The 19,330-nt window shown below is 47.3% G+C and overlaps 1 protein-coding gene across 1 annotated transcript; it reads right to left on the reverse strand.

The window, feature by feature from the left end:
• Positions 1-80: 80 nt before the first annotated feature.
• On the reverse strand, positions 81-14,045 carry Smagp (small cell adhesion glycoprotein). Its single transcript, XM_051189924.1, has 3 exons — positions 13,974-14,045; positions 2,210-2,290; positions 81-1,597 (listed from the first exon to the last, which is right to left on the reverse strand). The coding sequence occupies exons 1-3, from the start codon at positions 14,005-14,007 to the stop codon at positions 1,419-1,421; spliced, it is 294 nt and encodes a 97-aa protein (XP_051045881.1). The 5' UTR covers positions 14,008-14,045; the 3' UTR covers positions 81-1,418.
• Between the last annotated feature and the right edge of the window lie 5,285 nt (positions 14,046-19,330).

Here is a 19,330-nt window from a genome sequence, read left to right on the forward strand (position 1 = left end):
TCAGTTCTCATGAGCTCCGCTAGAGGTGATTCTGGGATCCAAGACATGAATTTAGACATGAAGCAGTGATGCTGGTCATGTTGGTGCTCAACTTTAATCCCAGTAGTGGGGAGGCAGAGCCAAGTGGCCCCTGTGAGTTTAAAGCCACTCTAGTCCAGGCAGTAAGTTCTCACTTCCTCTAAGGTTTTCCTCAAGGAAAAGATCTTAATATAGCAGTCTGTATGCAAAGTAAAATGTGGAGAAATACTGAAAACAAGCTGGCCAATCCCATGACTTTAGAGACAGGAAAGAGGTCGGCCTGGGATAACTAGCAAGACCATGTCTCAAAAAAAAAAACCCAAAAAGCAAAACCAACCGACCAATGCACTGAAGCTTCTGGACTCTACACTGCTAATCTTGGGCAAGAGTTTAATACCTCAGAATGAAGGCTAGCTTAATTGTAGAGTATCCAAGGGATTTGGGATGAAAAGAGCCTGGACAGGCAGTGGTGGTGCACATCATTTAATCCCAGCACTTGGGAGGCAGAGGCAGGCAGATCTCTCTGAGTTTGAGACCAGACTGGTCTACAGAGTGAATTCCAGGACAGCCAGGATACCCCTGTCTTGAGAAAGAAAGAAAAAAGCCTTATTGGTGGGAAATTTGGGTGGCCAGGTTTTTCCTGGCTCCCTCTGTTATATACACAGGATTCTGGGAAATTGTGGCCTTTGCCTGGATTAAGGTCAAATCCACTTGGTTCTCATGTGTTTCTGATGGGACAGTTGATGCTTCTCTGGGACAAACCCCTGAGACAGTTCTGTGGGGACTTCAGAACTTCTCTCAAGAATTCTTAATGAGAGACAACACATGTAGAAGAGTTACATAAGCAGAGATAATGCTATAAAACGTTTAAACAAAAAACAAGGCAAAATTTAATTCTTGTAAATGAAAATCTTGACTTTCATAGGTTTAATCTGGATAAAAAACTGTAAATTTGAGTTGGCTGGGGGAAATTGTAGGACTCAGATCAAAGGAGCTAACATTGAGAAGTCTATCCCTCCTGGCCTGATCCTTTCCTGTGTTATCTAGCCTCTAGGAAGCTACACTGAGGCTATCACTAGGCAACTAGGGAGGGGACAAAGTGGACCAGCCTGTGACCTCCTTCCACCAACTCTTCCTTCCAACTCAGGCACAGCCCCACGTTGTTGGCCAGGTGTGAACACTATCCTTACCAAGGCCCGGCTATAGGTGTCATAAGCAGCTTTCTCTGTGTCCCTGGACCCTGGAGTCGCTGATGCTGGTATTGGGGACTGTGTCCTGTGATGTGAGTAGATTTGCCATCTCACTCAATGCCATTCACTGGCTTCAGAGCAAACGTTCCCTAATTAGAGTCAGTGTGTTAGCGCTGGAGCCAAGAATCGGGCCCTCCAGTCTGGGGATCATTAGATGAAGTACTCTTCCTTCTCTCTGCCCTTGGCTGAGTCACTCTCCATCTGGAGGATGGTGCTGGGCTCGCCTTCTGCAGGCTCGTAGGTGACGTAGCTGCCTTTGTTCTTGTACAGGTAAAAGAAGATCAAGGTCACCACGGAGAGCAGGGTGAGGAACACCACAGTGATAACAACTAGGCAAGGAGAGAGAGACATGTTTTAGCTCTTCACTAGGCCACTTGAATTAGGCTAGCACTTCCAGTGGGGTCCCCTCAAACCCAGCTGCCCTAGGACATGGCATCCAGACCCTCTTGGTATCTAGCTACCGATACAGTGTTTGGATTTCTGACAGAATTCAACTCCCTCCCATCAACTTCCTGATGATCATGCTAGAAACTAGGAGGGAAATAAATAGCTTATGCCAACAGGAAGGGTGTTTTAAATACATAGCTTCCTATGAGAGTTTCTCTGGTTTGCCCCGCTCTTCCTCACCCACTCAACAAACCACATGTACCCTCCTTCCAACCCACGCACTCCAGCTGAGCATCCATCCTTGCCAGGGCTTATTCATGGCCACTCCAACTTATGGCCACTTCCAACCTATGGCCACTCCTAACCTATGGCTACTCCCAGCCTATGGCCACTCCCAATCTACTGGTTTATTGGTCATGCCTACATTGCTCACAGCTCAGCAAGGAAATCAGTAATGGAGTTGGTCCCTGATGTCCTGTTAACTGTATGGGGACACCCTTTGCTGTCACTCTGGGTTCCAGGATCTCTGAGCCAGAGGCCCCTGGCTTTGTTACCTGCAATGAGTGCTGTGCTGGCCTCTTCAGCTTGTGGGGACAGGGTCTCCTGGACCTGAAGAACTGGTGTGGTCATCAGTTCTGGGAAGTTGAAGGGGGAGAAGGAAACGGTGAGTCCTTAGTCCTTGTCATTCAGTCACTTTACCATCCCTGTTCAAAGCTCAACTAGTCTTGGAGAGATGGCTCAATGTTTAACAGCACTGGCTGCTCTTCCAGGGGACCTAGATTTCATTCCTAGCACCCACACGGTGGTTTTCCATCATCTGTAACTCTAGTTCAAGAGGATCTGAACTTCCAGCCTCTGGGCACCAAGCACATACATACAAAACATTCATATGCATAAAATAAAGCTTTAAAAAAAAAGTTCATCAACCAGTGTCTATTGTAACTCCAAACAGAAAATCCTGGAACACAGAGATGAAAACAAACCATTTCCAAAAGACAACATTTTTGATGAATTTTTCTCTGCCCAATACAATGGTTAAAAACAGGGGCTTGAGCTGGGTGTAGTGGTATACACCTTTAGTCCCAGCACTTGGGAGACAGAGGCAAGTGGATCTCTGTGAGTTCAAGGCCAGCCTGGTCTACAGATTGAATTCTAGGACAGCTAGGGCTATAGAGTGAGTCTTGGATCTTAAAAGAAAAAATAGGAGAAGGGGTTAATTTTTGCTAGGTGTGGTCACACGTCTGTAATCCTAGCACTCGGGGCTGAGAACAATTATTCTAGGTCCTCCTATGGCACACAAGAGTTCCAGGCTAGCCTGACCTGTACAGGGAGATTCTGTCTCAAATACAAAACAAATAAGAGAGCAGGGGCCTTTGAGCCTGGGCTGATTGACTTTCAAATGTGACCTCTGTCCTTTACAAGCTGTACACCCATGGGTAAAAACATCACCTAACCTCTGCCAGTATCAGTCACTTCGGATGCTAACAGGCGCTAAAGTACCTAATTTATAGGGCTGTGACACAGTGATGCAAGGGTCACTATAAAGAATGCATCAAATGTTGAGTGTGTGTATGCACTCAACCTGGAGTAGGGTGCTTATGGTCCCATCTCCGCCCTACATAACTGTTATAAACATTATTACAAATAATAATATAATACCCTGCCCCCAAACTTTTCACTGTGGAATGTTACTTTAACTATGTAAAGGTGTATTACATTTGTTTAACTATGTAAAGATGTCTTGCTGTTTCACCTTGCCTGCCTAAGGCACCTGACCGGTCTAATGAAAAAGCTTAATAGCCAATAGTTAGGCAGCAGAGGGATAGGTGGGGCTGGTTGGCAGAGAGAAAAAATAGGAGCAGAAATCTAAGCTGGAAGGAAGAGAATGAGAGGAAAGAATAAGGCAGAAAGAAAGGGCGATGCCTGAGGCCAACAGTCAGCTGCCAGCCAGCAAGACAGAGTAGGACGTACAGAATGAAAAAAAGGTAAAAAAGCCCCGAGGCAAAATGTAGATGAAGATAAACATGTTAAAGTAAGTTATAAGAGCCAGTGGGACAAACATAAGATAAGGCTGAACATTCATAACTAATATTAAATCTCCTTGTATTTGGGAACTGGTTGGTGGCCCCAAAGCAAGCCTGCTACACCTTTTACTTCTAGGATACGCTCTGCACTTTAACAGGCTTGGAACAGGGTACCAGCAGGGACTGATCTGGTGTTCCTACCAGGGGCAACTTCCAAGGAAGCAACATTTGATAGCTAGCACCCGGATTGGGACTGGAAGTGGCTCTCAGGGGAGCCCAGGTCAAAGGAACAGCAGGTGGGAACAGGATTCCTGTTAGGGCCTGATGGGGCACCACTGTGCACTGTTATAAACGGGTGAAGCGACATCAGCTGCTATGAGCTGGGGCAAAAACAGGTCAAGAGTATTGAGAGCTCTTTTTTTCACAGAGGCCAACAAGAGTTTCATGAATTGCCCTTGGTCCCATAACAGAAAAGCAGGCAGAGATGTGCTGCTGAGGGTGCCTTCCAGTCCCTAGACCAGGCCAATCCAAGGTGGGGGGCCCAGGTGGAATAAGACAGGGTAGGGTCTCTCTTCAAAGCCCTGGCTGCCCTGGAACTCACTATGGACAGGGCTGGCCTTGAACTCACTGAGATCAGCCAAATTTATGAGAGGTCAGAAGACAACTTGAGGGAGGTGTCTACCCAGTCCTGTGTTTCCTGTAATCCTCTCATTTCCAGTGTGATTTCAAAATGTGAGTCATTTACAAAACAAATGTACTTTCAAGCTTCCTAGCAGAAATGTCCAGGTTAGAAGATGCCAGAGATGGGAAGAAAAGAGTCAGGAAGCTCCACGCAGCTCAGGGAGGCAGGCAGATTACAAGGATAGTCTCAAAAGTGTTGTATTTGGAATAGGCAAGGGGAGGGGTGTAGGGCCTAGGTGTGGACTTGAAGGTATGGCGTCTGTCTCTGACTCCAAATAGAGAATGGCTTTTTCAGCAGCAGGAGTCACAGGAAATGAGGAAGTGGGGGGCTCAAGGGAAGTTGAGCTGGGCGTGGTGGCACATAGAGTAGTAATTCCAGCCACTGGGAGGAGGTCTGTGAGACGGTTTGAGGCCAGTGTGGGCTATATAATGAGGCCTTGTCTCCAAATCAGGAAGAAGAGAAGGGAAATGGCTCAGGAAGCACAAATACAAAAGAACGAATGATAGCCAGAGGCACTTAGAGAACTAGTAACCGATCTCTGTCTCTGATGCAGGGGTCCTGAGAGACGCCTGTACACACACAGGCTGCAAACCGGTCAGGCTTGATGGGATCAAGTCAGTAAGGCCTGCTTGGGGGTGTTGAATTGGAGGCAGCAAACACTATGAGTCAGGATGGAGACCCTAGGAGGAAGCTCTTACAGACTTCTTGTGTTCAGATTCCAGGCTGATAGAGAAGTTTAAAAAATTAAGCTAGGAGTGGTGAGGCACAATTATAATCCAGGGTGAAACAGAATGATTGACATTAGCTCAAGGTCAGAGAGGCTCCACAGAGAAGTTCTGTCTCGATGCCCAAATGTCAGCCCAATAGCCAGGAGTAGTGAGTGATGCACATCTTTAATTCCAGAACTCAGGAGGCAGCAGAGCCACATATAATGAAAATGCCTCAAAAATAAACAATATTTAAAAGTTAATTCAGTAAGTACTGAGTGTGTTCCCTGTGCTATGTTCTGGTCATGGATCAATGAACAAAATGGGCAAAACGTACTAAACCTACAAATCCCTGCGGAGCCAGTGAGATGCTTGGTGGGTGAAGGTGCTTGCTGCTGCACAGTGATAGAAATCTGATGGCCAGTCTTTGATTTCTGGAACATGCATAAAAAGGCAGAAAAGAACTGATTCCACAAAGTTGTCCTCTGACCTCCACAGGTGTTCCTGGCACATGTGCCCACAGACACTCATCATACGCACACATACACATACAATTAAGGTTTTGAAAAATGAAAATAAAATAAATCCATTGAAGTACCAGTACTTAGAAAATGAAGGCAGGAAGATTGAGAGTTCAAAACCAGTTTGGGCTATACAGCAAAACTGTTTCAAAACAAACAAAACAAAACAAAACAAAAAAAAAAAAAAACAGAAACAAATAAGGATAACAACAAAATCCACCTCCAAACCACCTTCACAGGTTTCCTAAATTTAAAAAAGAGCGCCGGTATGCAGTCTGGCTTCTGAGTATACTCTTAAGGGGACCAATTGAATTATGTCACCGGAAGCAGCGCTTCTGAATCCCAAGGGGAAGAAATCTCAATGTCCATCAGCAAACAGATAAACAAAACGAAGCAAACACAGACCTGGAGTTTTATTCCATCTCAAAAAATGAAGGAAGTCTTGGAGTGAAAAGCTCTGTGCTTAAGAGCACTTGTTACTTTTGCTGGGGACCAGGGCTTAATTCCCAGCACTCACATGGTGGCTCACAACCGCCTGCAACTCTGGCTCTGGCTTCTGAAAGGCCCACATACATAAACTAGAAGTAAAGGAAGGAGGAGGGGAATTCTGATGTGTGGTACAATACAGATGAACTTGGAGGACGTGTTAAATAAGCCAGGCACAAAGGACCAACACTGGGCACGTCTGGAAGTGCACAGACTTTAATCCCAGCACGCAGGAGGCAGAGGGATCTCAGAGATAGAGGCCACCCTGGTCTACACAGAGTCCAGAGCACCAGGGCTACACACTGGGCCCCTTTTTGTTTTAAACACAAACACTGTATGATTGCATTCATATTGATTACCGATGACCTAGAATAATCAAATTTGAGAGGCAGGGAGTCAGAACATTTAAAGGTAGAGTTTAGGATGTTGAAAAATGTTCATGTTAAATGTCCTTAAATGGCATAGACTCTTCAGTTAACACGGGGCTGAGGACAGAGTGCTCGCCCAGTGTGCATGGCTCTGTGTGCAATTCTCAGCAACACACAGTACATTTTGTTAATACAATTTTTAAAACCTTTAAACATAGTTTAAAAACCCTCTCTTCAGGGCCAGGTGGTGGTGGTGGCGCATGCCTTTTGTCCCAGCACCTGGGAGGCAGAGGCAGGTGGATCTCTGTGAGTTCAAGGCCAGCCTGGTCTACAGAGCAAGTTCTAGTTCAGCCAGGGCTATACAAAGAAACACTGTCTTGAAACAAAACAAAACAAAACAAAACAAAAACCAACCAAAAAACCCCTCTCTTCATAAAATGTGTGTACTGTCTGTAAGTCTATACACACTATGTGCATGCCTGGCCCTCAGGGAGGCCTGAAGACTGTTGGATCTCCCAGAGACTAGAGTTACAGAAGGCTGAGAGCCTCCATGTGGGAGAATTGAACCCAGGTCCTTTAGAAGGGCAGCCAGTGCTCCTCTTAACAACTATGCCATCTCTCTAGTCCCCTTCTATCACTTAAAGAGAGGATGGTCTATAGCCTGGGCTGGTTAAAAATGTGTGATTCTCCTGCCAGCACAGTCTGCAAAGGTGGTGCTCTGAGAAGCTCCCCCACCCACCCAATGTGTAGATCATAAGGGAGAACCACAGTGGGAGGATCACAGAGGGATGCTTTGTAAAGAGCAGGTGAGCCAATGGGATTGGGGAAAGAGACAACACCCTAAAGAAAGAAGCAAAAGGAATACCATAGTGGTTGCTGGTTCCAGATGTGTGGGAAAACAAGCAGGAAGAGGACAGTAGATGGGATGAGGGAAGGTGCTACAATTTTAAATAAGATAGTCAGGGAATTTTCCCGAGAGGAGCAGCTTGAATAAAGACCTGAAAGATGATGAGAGACACAGCCTTGCCAAGCATCTGAGAGCAAGGTCAAGGCAAAGCTGTCTATAGCGATGGAGGGCACCTGGGCTGGAGGGTAGGGGGCATGTTAAAGGGGCCACGGGGAGGCAACTTGGAGGGAGCAGCAGGGAAAGAGAGATGAAGCCACAGAATGACAGCACATGGGCCTGTGGGCTGCAATACAGATGCCAGCCGCCGTGAACTTCAAAGCTGTTACAGGTTTATTACATAGCCATGCTTGTTAAACATTAATCTTCTACAGGCCTTGTTAAAATGCAGACTATGAGGGCTGGATATAGCTCAGCTATGATAACACTGACTGTTCTTCCAGAGGACCCAGGTTTGAGTCCCAGCATCCACATGGAACTTTCTGGAACTCCAAGTCCTAGGAGATCTGACACCCTCTTCTGGACTGTGCAGGCATTGTGTGCATGTGGCACACACAAAATGCAGGCAAAACATTTATATATTTAACACAAAAATGAAAAAAAAAAGACCTTTTTTTTTTTTTTTAAGACAAGGTTTCTGTGTGTAGCTTTGGAGCCTGTCCTGGAACTCACTCTGTACACTAGGCTGACCTCAAACTCACAGAGATCCACCTGCCTCTCTCCCGGGTGCTGGGATTAAAGGTGTGCACCAGCACCACCCAGCAAAAATCTCCATTTTTAAAAATGTACACTATGATGCAATAGATGGGGTGGAGGACCTTGGGATCCCAAATATCACACTGCTGAAATCCTAAAACTATGATATCCTGAAACAGCTCAATCTAGTCCAATGGAGGATGAGAGAGAGAGACAGAGACAGAGAGAGAGAGAGAGAGAGAGAGAGAGAGAGAGAGAGCATGTGCTTAGGAAACTAAGTTCCCAGGCTCAACTGACAGCCAGCAGCAACTCACAGGCCTGGGAGAGGGCACTGTGGACTTTCTGGTCCACTGCAGCTTCATGCATGAGTGTGGGAGACACCATCACTGAAATTATGAGAAATTATAACCTGTTTTGACTTGTTTTGCAGGGCTGGCAACTGAACCTAGGTTCATGCATGTTCTAGGTAAATGTGGCAGGTGCTCAGCCCAACTCTTTCAAACCCCAGCAGTTGCTGCTGTTTTAAGCAAGTCAATTTTGGGTTGTGTCATGTGGCAACACATAATTCAAACAGATTGATTTTAAGGGATTCCCTTGGACTGTGGCTCGGATAGTAGGCTGAAAGTGAAGATAAAGGCAGAAGCTGACACACACTGACCACCCAAATGGGAGACTTCTTCTGTCACCCAAAAGCCTTGGCTAGGGCTGGCAGCAGTCCAGTGACAAAGTTGGGGGTGGGGTGGAGTCCTACATCTGTGGCCTGAGTAATAGAGATACACTGTTACCTGGAATGGGGAAGCTCTCGGGCAGAATGGAGTAGGGGATGGGACACGACTGCATATCAGATATCCAAGATGTCCAGAATAAATGTGGATTAGATATTAAGAAATGAAAAAAGGTGAGTTGGGGATGTGGCTTATTGGTAGAGGACTGGCCTAGCATGTATGTGCATGGCCTTCAGTCTGATCCCCAGTGCCATATTTTTTAAAAGTCAGGGCTGGAAAGATGGCTTTGCAGTTAAGAGGACCCAGGTTCAATGGCTGCTCTTCCAGTGGACCCGGATTCAATTCCCAGCACCCACATGGCCGCTCACAACTGTCTGTAACTTCTGTTCCAGCGGGATCCAACACCCTCACACAGACATACATGCAGGCAAAACACCAATTACATAAAAGATAAATTATAAAAAAAAAATAAAAGTCATTAGCATATTCAAGACAGGAGGCTGGGAGGACAAGATAGGTGGGCAGGTCAGTGCATACACACAGCAGTCAAATCAATCAAACACCTGGGCTTTTGTGCATTTACCACAGGACCCACAAAAAAATGACCGTCACAAGACAAGTTCTAGTTGAATGCAAAGCTGTGGTTTAGGGCAGGTTCAAGAAAAACGGAAAGAGGAACTGGAGGCAGAATATAAAATATAAACTCTGTGAGTGTGAGAGAGAGAGAGAGAGAGAGAGAGAGAGTGTGTGTGTGTGTGTGTGTGTGTGTGTGTGTGTGTGTGTGTGTGTCTGTGTGTGAGATCAAAGGTCCATGTCAGGTATATAATTACTCTTCATCTTACTTTTTGAGACAGGGTGTCTCATTGAACCTGATTTTATGGATTCAGCTACACTGACTGGCTAGCAAGCCCGGGATTTCTATCTCCACCTCCCTAGCACTAGAATGACAGGCCTGCTTTGCTTGCTATATCTGGCTTTTTCTGTGAGTGTGGGGATTTGAACTTGGTTACTATTGAATGGTCACTGAGCCATCCCCACTCTCATCCCATGAGTAAAGTTTTCTTTTTTTGGGGGGGGGGGGCTGGTGGTGGCAGGGGCAGTATTTTCCTAGGTAGCCCTGGCTGGCCTCAAACTTGGATATCTGCTTGTCTCTCTCCCAAGTGCTGGGTTTAAAGACCTAGTTAAAAGCATGCTCTTCCAGAGTTTTTCTGTAAAGGTGAATACAGAAATGGAGCTGTTACATAGCCTGAGGGAGTTGATTGTTTTTGCTTTTAGAATGGGGAAGTGCCAGCAGGTCTCATATGGACTCAGGAATGACTCACACAGAGCAAACAATTCATAGCACACAACTGATAGGGTATCCAGAGCCCTGTCTTCAAGGGATGGGATCTAATGTAGCAACAGAGGGATTGGCTGCCGATGGCTAATGCACTGTCACAGAGAGCAGAGAACCTGAACATGGTACAGGAAACAGGGAGATGGCAGAAGTAGACAGGAAACAGGGAGATGGCGTAGGTGGACGCCTCAGCAGGAAATAGGGAGATGGTGGAAGTTCCTCTCTGGAAACTTCAATTTGCTCAAATCACCCTTAGGAGTGAGGATGGGGAGGGTTTGAGGAGATTCAAAGGTTGACATGAGGTTTATCCATGCTGGTTTGACCGTAGGTGCCCTGTTGACCTTGGTTGCTTTTGAATCAATGGTTACTGCAAACCAGGGCAGAGTGCTGGTGCTTCACACATGCTCTATTACAACCAACTAGTTACACTTTTACAATGAAAACATAGACAACAGCAACAAAGTAATCTAAATCCAGAACGCCTGGCGCCTACAGGAGGCACCTGGGCTGTGGGTGTATCAGCGCTGATGTGGGTTCTGCATGCCTAAGGTCCTAACTTGGATCCCTAGTTCCTGTCAGTTTTCCCAAAGGAAGAAATATGCTACTCTCCATCTCCCCTGCATGGTGGGTGGGTGGCCATAGGCTCAGGGGCTTCGCCCAGATCAGCTCACACACCTTTCTTTTTGTTGACCCAGATTCTCCCTGATTTCTTTGTCCCTCTTGTCTCCAGGTATGCCAAGGCTCTTATCAAGGAGGTATCAGATCCATTGCCACCTAAAGCTGCCAACCTGCTTATTTGCTCTAGACCTGCCCAGGCAGGGGCGGCTCCCACAATCCTTCTTTCCATGGGAACCCACTCTGGGATTCTGTCCCTCCTCATGCCTCTCATGCACTCTGATGCGGGCTGGGTGAAGGAGACCTCAGGAGCAATAGGCCACGAGGGAAAGGACACAACTTGGGAATAGCTCTGGCTTGGCACAAAGCCTTGCTTCTGTTCTGATCAGCTGCACCATAGGAAAATTTCTTTTTTCTTTCTTTTTAACTGGGAAGTGTTCTTTTTCTAAAGATTTATTTATTTATTATGAATACAGCATTCTGCCTGCACTTATGCCCGCAGGCCAGAAGAGGACACCAGATCTCATTACAGATGGCTGTGAGCCACCATGTGGTTGCTGGGAACTGAACTCAGGACTTCTAGAAGAGCAGCCAGTGCTCTTAACCTCTGAGCCATCTCTCCAGGCCCTGGGAAGTATTCTTAATCACTGAAAAATTTCTTAACTTTCTCAAACTCAATTTTTGCTTTAATAAAATAAGAATAAACCCTGCTTGGTGTGTTGAGAAATAAATCCAGTAAAAAGTGCTAAGTCTAGTACATGGTGGAGACCACCTGGGAGGAAGCCACTGTGATCACAGAGTGGCAAGGGATAGGCTTTCCCTGCTGGGGTGGGCAGAGCTCCCAAGGCAGGGTTCCATTTGGTTCTACTTGCAACAGGGCTGGCTGACACCTTGATCCACAATAATCTCAGGGGTTTATGGAAATGTCTTTTAATGGTTTCATTTTAATGACTTAAATTTCATTTAAAAACCAAAATAAGCTTTTAAATAATATTAAAATATAAGCCAATTAATTATTCATTACAATATCCTCATCCAAAAATACTCATTATAAACATTATTATATTTTGGAGAGTGGGGCATCAAGACAGGTTTTCTTTGTGTAACAGCCCTAGCTGTCCTGGACCTGGGTCTGTAGACCAGGGTGGCCTTGAACTCACAAAGATCCTCCTGCCTCTGCCTCCCGAGTGCTAGAATTAAAGGCAAACATTACTATATTAATGCTACCATAGTTTTATCCCAGTAAGGTTGACAAATAGACATTTTAAAGTTTTTTTTGGTTTGTTTTTGAACAGCGGAAAGAGCCCCATGGTTCAGTGTAGTGTGATCCAACATTCCTGTAAATTCCCTAATCCTGACTGAGGAGGAGGGATGTGAAGGGAACACAGCAGGAAGGTAGAGGGGGTGCTGAGGAGCTGGTTTGTCCTAAAATTCCACCCCCACTCACATCACTTGTTGAACCAAGAGCATAAATACACAACAACACAACAACACAATTTTAAAATGGGCAAGGAGCCGGTGAGCTCGGTGGGTGAGGGCACTTCCCACCAAGCCTGCCAGCCTGAGCTGGATCCCAGGGATCCACGTGGTAGAAGAGAACTGACTCCAGGAAACTGACCCCTGACCTCCACTTGTGTTCCAGCATGTGTGGATGAAAAGGGTTGGGTAACCTACACGAGCACATGCACACAGATGTGCACAACATGAATAAATAAATGCTCAAAAAAAATGGGCATAGTCTTGAACAGACACGTCTCCAAAGACACCCAGGTCACCAAGCACATGTGAATGTGCTTGCACATCACTAGTTACCAGGGAAACAATCAAAGTCACAATGAGATAGCACTTCACACATACTGAGATGGCGAGCATCATACTCACACCAAATAACAAGTGTTGGAGGATATGGAGAAATTGGAACCTTTGTGCAGTGCTTGTGGGGATATAAATAACACTGCTGCTATGAAAAACTGTATGGTGATTCTTTAAAAATATTATAATTGACATGTATATCCAACAGGATGGAAACGTCAGCCAGATATTCACTTATGTATGGCTAAACAAAATATACACACATATAATGGGCTATTACTTAAAACTTAAAATGGAGGAAATTCTGACACAATCTACAACATAGATGACCCTTGAAGGCATTGCACTAAGTGAAATGAATAGACACAAAAGGGTTGAACCTACCCTCATCTAAAGAATTTGTTGCATAACTCTTCTCCCCACTCAGTAACCTTGGCCCATCAATCTAGACATCTGGTATGTAGGTCTGTCTGTCTGTCTCTTTGCTCACCTCTTCTCACCAGGTAAGTCTGAATCCAGTACTTCAGATTGACTAAACCCAGGGGAAACTGCCTTAGATTTGTCTTCCCTTCCTGTCTTCAGACCAACAAAGCAGTGTCACTCCAAGTGACCCTCATCAAAAATGAGACTATCCATAACAAACAAAGGGATATATGGATCAAGGGTTTGTTCCTCCCATGCCCTGGCTAGCACAAAGAGAAACAATCAATATGTAAATATCTGTCAGTGGGCCAGACACAGCCTGGTTAGGACATGAAAGGTAAGAATTAATTCACCACCTAAGATCCTTGCCCAGCACAGGTCTAGGGGCACAAGAAGTGAATTGTAAGGTTGGCTCTCTTTCCAGGACTACAAGCCACCACCACCTGGCTTCCAGAATTTTAAACACCACCCACTCCATCCCTCTTTCTGACAGGGTCTATAGCCCGGGCTGGACTTGAACTCACTATGTAACAGAGGATAATTTTAATTTCTGGCATTCCTGCCTCTATCTCCCAAGTTGCAGGGAGAAGGGACAAGGCCTCCACCACAGTGGGTTCCCTCCTGCAGGATTCATTCCATACTGGGGATTGAATCCAAGCCTGTAAAGCACTCTACCAGTTAAGCTACATCCAAGCCCTCTCAGTTATCTTTAGAAGGTCCTTTCTCACCTTCAACTACACGAGTGAATGTAAAAATGACTCCTCTGGGCTTAAAACAACGGAATAAACCCAGGTTACTACAAAGCCGGCCTGGTCCAGACATTAGACTAAAACAGCACTAAAGAGCACACTGTAGTTCAATCCTGTTTCCTCCGGGAGCCTTTTCCTGTGTGAGGCCGGGGAGGGAGGAGGGTCTTCCAGTCTACATTTGGGGCCTCGCGGAATTCCGAGACTGGTTAGGGGTGGGGTGGGATGTGGATTGTTGAACAGTTCTCATACTCCATTTATTCTGTCACTTACCTTCAGGAGAAGGTGTAGCCAGTAGGCTGGTCATCGCTGCCCAAGGCAGAGTAGTATCTCCTAGGGTCAGATCTGTGGAAGAACAAAAACACGGTGGATGGGGTCCTGAGGTTACATTACCCGGAGATGCCAGGAGAGCTCGAGGCACCAGGTTTTCCTGAGTCCCTTCCCCCTGATGTGTCCCCACACGTCCCTTTTGGTTCTCTCCGAGGATCTAATCAACTTTCATAAGCAAATCCCTTCCCAAGAGCAAATCCCTGCCCGGGTGTTTCTGGGACGTGTCATGTTGGCGACCCTTTCCCTAGGCCGCCCACTTCCAGGCCTGTGAAAGTAGGCAAGGGTTGCAACCGACCGGGTTCCGCCTGAAGCGATCCGGGCACCTCGGCCACCTGCGTTACCTGGAGACCTGCGGAGCCGGCCAGAGGGTCCGCCCCGCTCCCCGGGAACCCCGTGCCCGCTCCCCCGAGGCCGTCGAAGGTCCCCACAGCCCCGCGTCCCCCGCCTCGGGTCCGGTTCCAGCTACCGAGTGCGATTCCAAGCTCCCTGGCTCGCCGGCTCCCCGGCCGCGCGCTCACCTTTCCAGTCCGACGGGCGGCGGGGCAGGGCCGGGCGCCGCGCGTCCTTTTGAACTCGCCGGGGTGGGAGCGGCCGCGATTCGCTCGCCCAGGCCGCGCCCGGGACCCCGCGCTGAGCGGCCGCCGAGCCCGGGCCGCGGTGGGTGGGACAGGAAGGAGCGCGGGGCCGCCCTCGGCAGGTTGGTTCCCCCGGGAGGAAAGGCCACTGTCCGGCCGGAGTCGCCCTCCCTGGTGCCGGGCTCGGTGGGGGTCGCGACCCGCAGGAGCGCCGTCACCCGCGGCTACCTGCGGCTTGCAGGTCCCCCCGCGCGGATCCCCCGGTGTCCCGGGACCTGGGCGCTCCGGCCAAGTAGGGCGAGAAGCCAGGCCCCAGCTGCACCTTCTGCGTGCGACCTTCGTGGGAGGCCGTGGAGCGTGGAGAGGGTGAGGGGTGTGGCTGAGGTCTGGGCAGGATTAAAAGTCCCAATGCAACCGCTTGCCAGCTGAGTGGCTGTGGGCAAATTCCTGAACACCTCGATAGTCAGGCTTCCTCATCCCTAAAATGGGGACTGAAAGTGGCAATTCCTGCAAAGCCATTTCACAACCCTGGTCCTAGCCCAAGGCGAGCGTCTTAATTTAAATATTCATCTGTGCTGCACTTTGGCTGTGGCTTGACTCACATCAGTGGCAGGAAATGCTCCCAAATTAACTAGAGGAACTTAGTGACTCTGGAGCTGGGCCCGCTGTGTAAGCTAATACGAGTTACTTCTGATTCTCTGAGGGAAAGCTGTGTGGATCATGGTGTTACCGTGGAGCTGGGACGAGTTGAGTTGGTTAAGGCCTTACCTAGCATATAATTATGTGCTCAGTAAACATTGGCTAGTGTTAATAGTGTTATCTGGACTACCCACTGAGGTTGGACCTGACCAATCACACCTGGCTCTCATAAAATGTCTTTTTTTTTTCTTTAAATTATAACCTTAAAATGTTTGCTTTGGGGCAGAGGTTAGGTGGAGAAAGTCAGAGTTCAGCTTCTAGCATCCTTATGGCGGCTTACAACCGTCTGAAATTCCTGTCCCCGGGAATCTGATGCCCTCTTCTGGCTTCGACCGGCACAAGCAGGCACACAAATTATTTGCTGAGGCTGATGAGGCACTTGCCTTGTAAGCATGACAACTGAGTTCCATCTGTGGAAACCACCTAACGGTGGAAGGTCAACCAACTCCAAAAAGTTGTCTTCTGAACCTCACATGCATGTTATGCCTGCTTGCATGCACATGCACTATGCAGACACACAAATAATATTTTCCTTTTTTCTTCCTTTTCTTTTTCTTTGTTTCTTTTTTTTTTTTCTTCCTGTTTTGCTTTACGAGAAAGGGTTTCTCTGTGTGGCACATAATAAATATTTTTCAAAGGTTTACTGATTATAATTTTCCCGTGGGCATTTAAATATATTAAGAAGCATAAGGCTAAGCTGGGCATTGGTGGTACATGCCTTTAAACCCAGCACTCAGGAGGTAGAGACAGGCAGATCTCTGTGAGTCTGAGGCCAGCCTGGTTTACAGAGTGAGTTCCAGCCAGGGTTACACGGAGACACCCTGTCTTGAAAAGCCAAAAAAAAAAAAAAAAAAAAAAAAAAAAGCAGCACAAGGCTACAGGAAAAAATAGTCAATAAGCTAAGCACTGGACTTGGCATAAATGGAGGAATTTGGTAAGCACTTGTGTATTACATTCTTCAGTGCAACCTGTCAATCCAACTGTGTCATATGTGTAGACTCTCTGCAGCACAGGCTGGCCTCAGATTCTGTTCTGCTGGCAGTGCTAGATTACAGGTTGGCACATCAAGCCCAGCTCTGGTCTTCTATACTCTTCGAGACTGGGGGCATCTGGCCACTTCTCTGTGGAGAGACACAGGGTCAGGCAGGAGTCTCATGTGGACCTCCAGTGTTCTCTAAGGGTGAAACATAAGCTCCAGAAACTGGGACAGCCAGCCTTTTGTGAGTAGACCTCTAGGGACCTCAGGGCAGACAGGAGACAAATGGTATTTATCTTCACCTCATTTTATGGGCTTTCGTGTGCTGCAGCTATGGTGGTAGTCTTCTGTGCCCTCGCCTTTCTCCTGGACAATGTCTGGATAAACAGTTTGGTTCCCAGCTGGGACTGTCCATCCTAGCTGAGCAGATGGGCCTTTTCTCTTGCCTCCTTGGAGATGGTAGTGGGGTCACATGCCACAGTCACACCGAGTGCATTTTCCATTCCAGCTGTACCTCTGTTGTAGCAGCTCCAGACTTCTTCCTCCCAACAGACTGGAAGTCCTACAGTGTGGCTACGGGCCACTCCCAGAAAGTGTTCCCAATGTCTGGGAAGGAGACAGCCTGAAAATGAGCAAGCCAAAAGCAAAGCAAGAAGCATCAGATGCTCTCTCTCTCTCTCTCTCTCTCTCTCTCTCTCTCTCTCTCTCTCTCTCTCTCTCTCTCTCTCACACACACACACACACACACACACACACATTCTTCCCCCCTCTCTTTCTTTCTTTTTAAAGACAGGGTCTCATGTTTCCCACAGTGGTTTGAAAACTTTCTATGCAGCATTTAAGGGTGACTTGGATTTCTGATCTCTTACCTTCACCTCCTGAGGACTGGGCTGATGTGTGTGCTGGCATGTCTGGTTTATGTGGCACTGGGGATCAAGTCTAGGCCTTCATGCATGCTAAACAAGCACTCTACCAACTGAACTACATATGCTGCCCCCAAGGGTTTTGCCAGAGGGTGAAGATGGAGGAACATAGGAGCAGCCTGCCTTCCCAGCCTCTTCTCTACTCTGCGATGACCCCTAGTCACACTGGGAAGTAGTAATTCTGAGAATGCCACAGAGGGAATGTTTTCTAGGGAAGCTAGTGAAAGCAGGCAGGGTCATTTGAGAATCTCCTCTCTCTCTCTCTCTCTCTCTCTCTCTCTCTCTCTCTCTCACTCTCAGCATGCACCCCCTCCCCAGACTACTGTTCTGAGGAAAGACAGCCTATGGAGGACATGCTTTTTCAACAGAAATAATAGGGCTTGATTAAAAAAAAAAGATTCCTAAGGGTTTGGGTCCAGGAACCTATGCCCAGATGTGGTTTTGACTCTCCCTGGACTCACCATAATGGGTGTGTGCTTGCTTGCACATCCAGATGGCCACTGTATATATCCACAAGTTCATCACAGGGCAAGGAAGGCCTGCCTACTCACCCTGCAGGAGTGTCTGATGGAAAAAGACAAGCACATCTCTGTGCCCAGTCCTCTCTGGGTATCAAAGGATATGGGAGGCTCTGATTAAGGAAGCATTTTCCTGATTGATGAAAAAATAATTCAGTTACCAGCCTCTCTCTTTGCTAGATTATACAGACACAAAATGGAAAAAAAAAAATCAGTTCTGGGAATACCTCAAATTCTATGTCCTGTTTGGGGACCGTGGGTCCCCTAGAACTAGTGTTTATAGCCCAGGACATAATTGATGTCTAATAAATAGTCCATAATAGTCTTGTACAGTTGGGAAAGCCTCCACCCATGCACATACCCACTAAACACCGTAATAGTAAAAATTATGATGGTGTGTGATTACTGTCACCTGTAAAGGGTCTGCCTTACCTCCAGCTTCACCACTTTCCTTCCTCTTGTCATTATAGACACCATAATGTCATTTCATCCTCTGCCCTAGCACTGGCAGTCATGGCTCCCATTTCCCTGCTGCTGGTCAGGCATAGTGTACAAACGGAACCCGTCAGGCTCTTTCTCCACTGTACTGGAGGACTGAAGACAACATGGTGCCAGGTAGGTGGTAGCTGCAGTGGAGGCCAGGGCAGCAGAATCCCCACCCCAACCCTCCACAGATTCCATGAGCTGGTCTTGTTTTTCTTATATCTAGCTGTTCTTTCAGCTCTATGAACTGCCCACTGGCCTAGGTATCCTCCATTGCTTCATTTTGCCCATTTCTTACAACCAGAGGATCCAGATAAGTGAGCTTCCTTCTGTGGTCAGTTTCAGCAAGTGGCACTGCCAGACTCGTTTCTCAAGCTTGACCTTGAATAATTTCTCACTAGTGTTTGCTATGTGTCCTCCTGTGACCCTGTTGACCTGCAGGTCTGCTTGGCGTCCCATGGTTGCTCTAGGGCTCTTCCTTCCCTCTTCCTGTTTCTCTGGTACCTGCCTTTCATCGTGCATTGCCACTCTACTTAGCAGAGTAGGTTCTCACTGCATGCATAGGAATGACAGTGGCTGGTGACCTGTCTGTCAGACCAAGAACAAAGGCAAGCTGGGTATGGCAGTACACACTAGGAATCTTAGCATGTGCAGGTGGTTGAGAGCCAACCTGGACTACATGAGACCCTGTTTCAAAAGATCAAAGGGGAGGAAAGATGAACAAGAGCAAAGATAGACAAGTGACAGGAAAGACTTTGGGGCCACTGTGCTTTCACAGAAGTTTGCACTGAAGGCAAATGACGAGGCTCAGATTAGGACTTCTGACTCCATTAATGTCACTATGGCTGCACCTCTCCTCCTGTGTTCCGTAGTTGCCTCCATCTGGCTCAGGTCCTGATTCACACAGCGCTAGCCTATATAGATGACACACAGCTCTGATCGAGAGCCCTTTCCCACAGTATTTGCTCATATAGGAATTCACCAGGACAGAGGGGCACTCAAAAAAGCATTCTGGCCAGGAGGTTGGTGAACAGGGGCCAAGTGTATGACTTAGGCCTTCTGAACCTGGGGCAGAAATCATTACACCTGCCTAAGTGGGAAACAATGCTCAGGGCAAGGCTGCACA

The sequence above is a fragment of the Phodopus roborovskii genome, unplaced genomic scaffold (genome assembly GCF_943737965.1).
Source record: "Phodopus roborovskii unplaced genomic scaffold, PHOROB, whole genome shotgun sequence".
Taxonomy (NCBI): domain Eukaryota; kingdom Metazoa; phylum Chordata; class Mammalia; order Rodentia; family Cricetidae; genus Phodopus; species Phodopus roborovskii.

Coding starts and splice junctions, on each gene's coding strand:
- Smagp (XM_051189924.1), bottom strand. CDS start 14,007: ATGACCAGCCTACTGGCTACACCTTCTCCTGAAG. Junction 2,291..13,973: donor GGCTACACCTTCTCCTGAAG/GTAAGTGACAGA, acceptor TCAACTTCCCAG/AACTGATGACCACACCAGTT. Junction 1,598..2,209: donor CAGCACAGCACTCATTGCAG/GTAACAAAGCCA, acceptor CTCCTTGCCTAG/TTGTTATCACTGTGGTGTTC.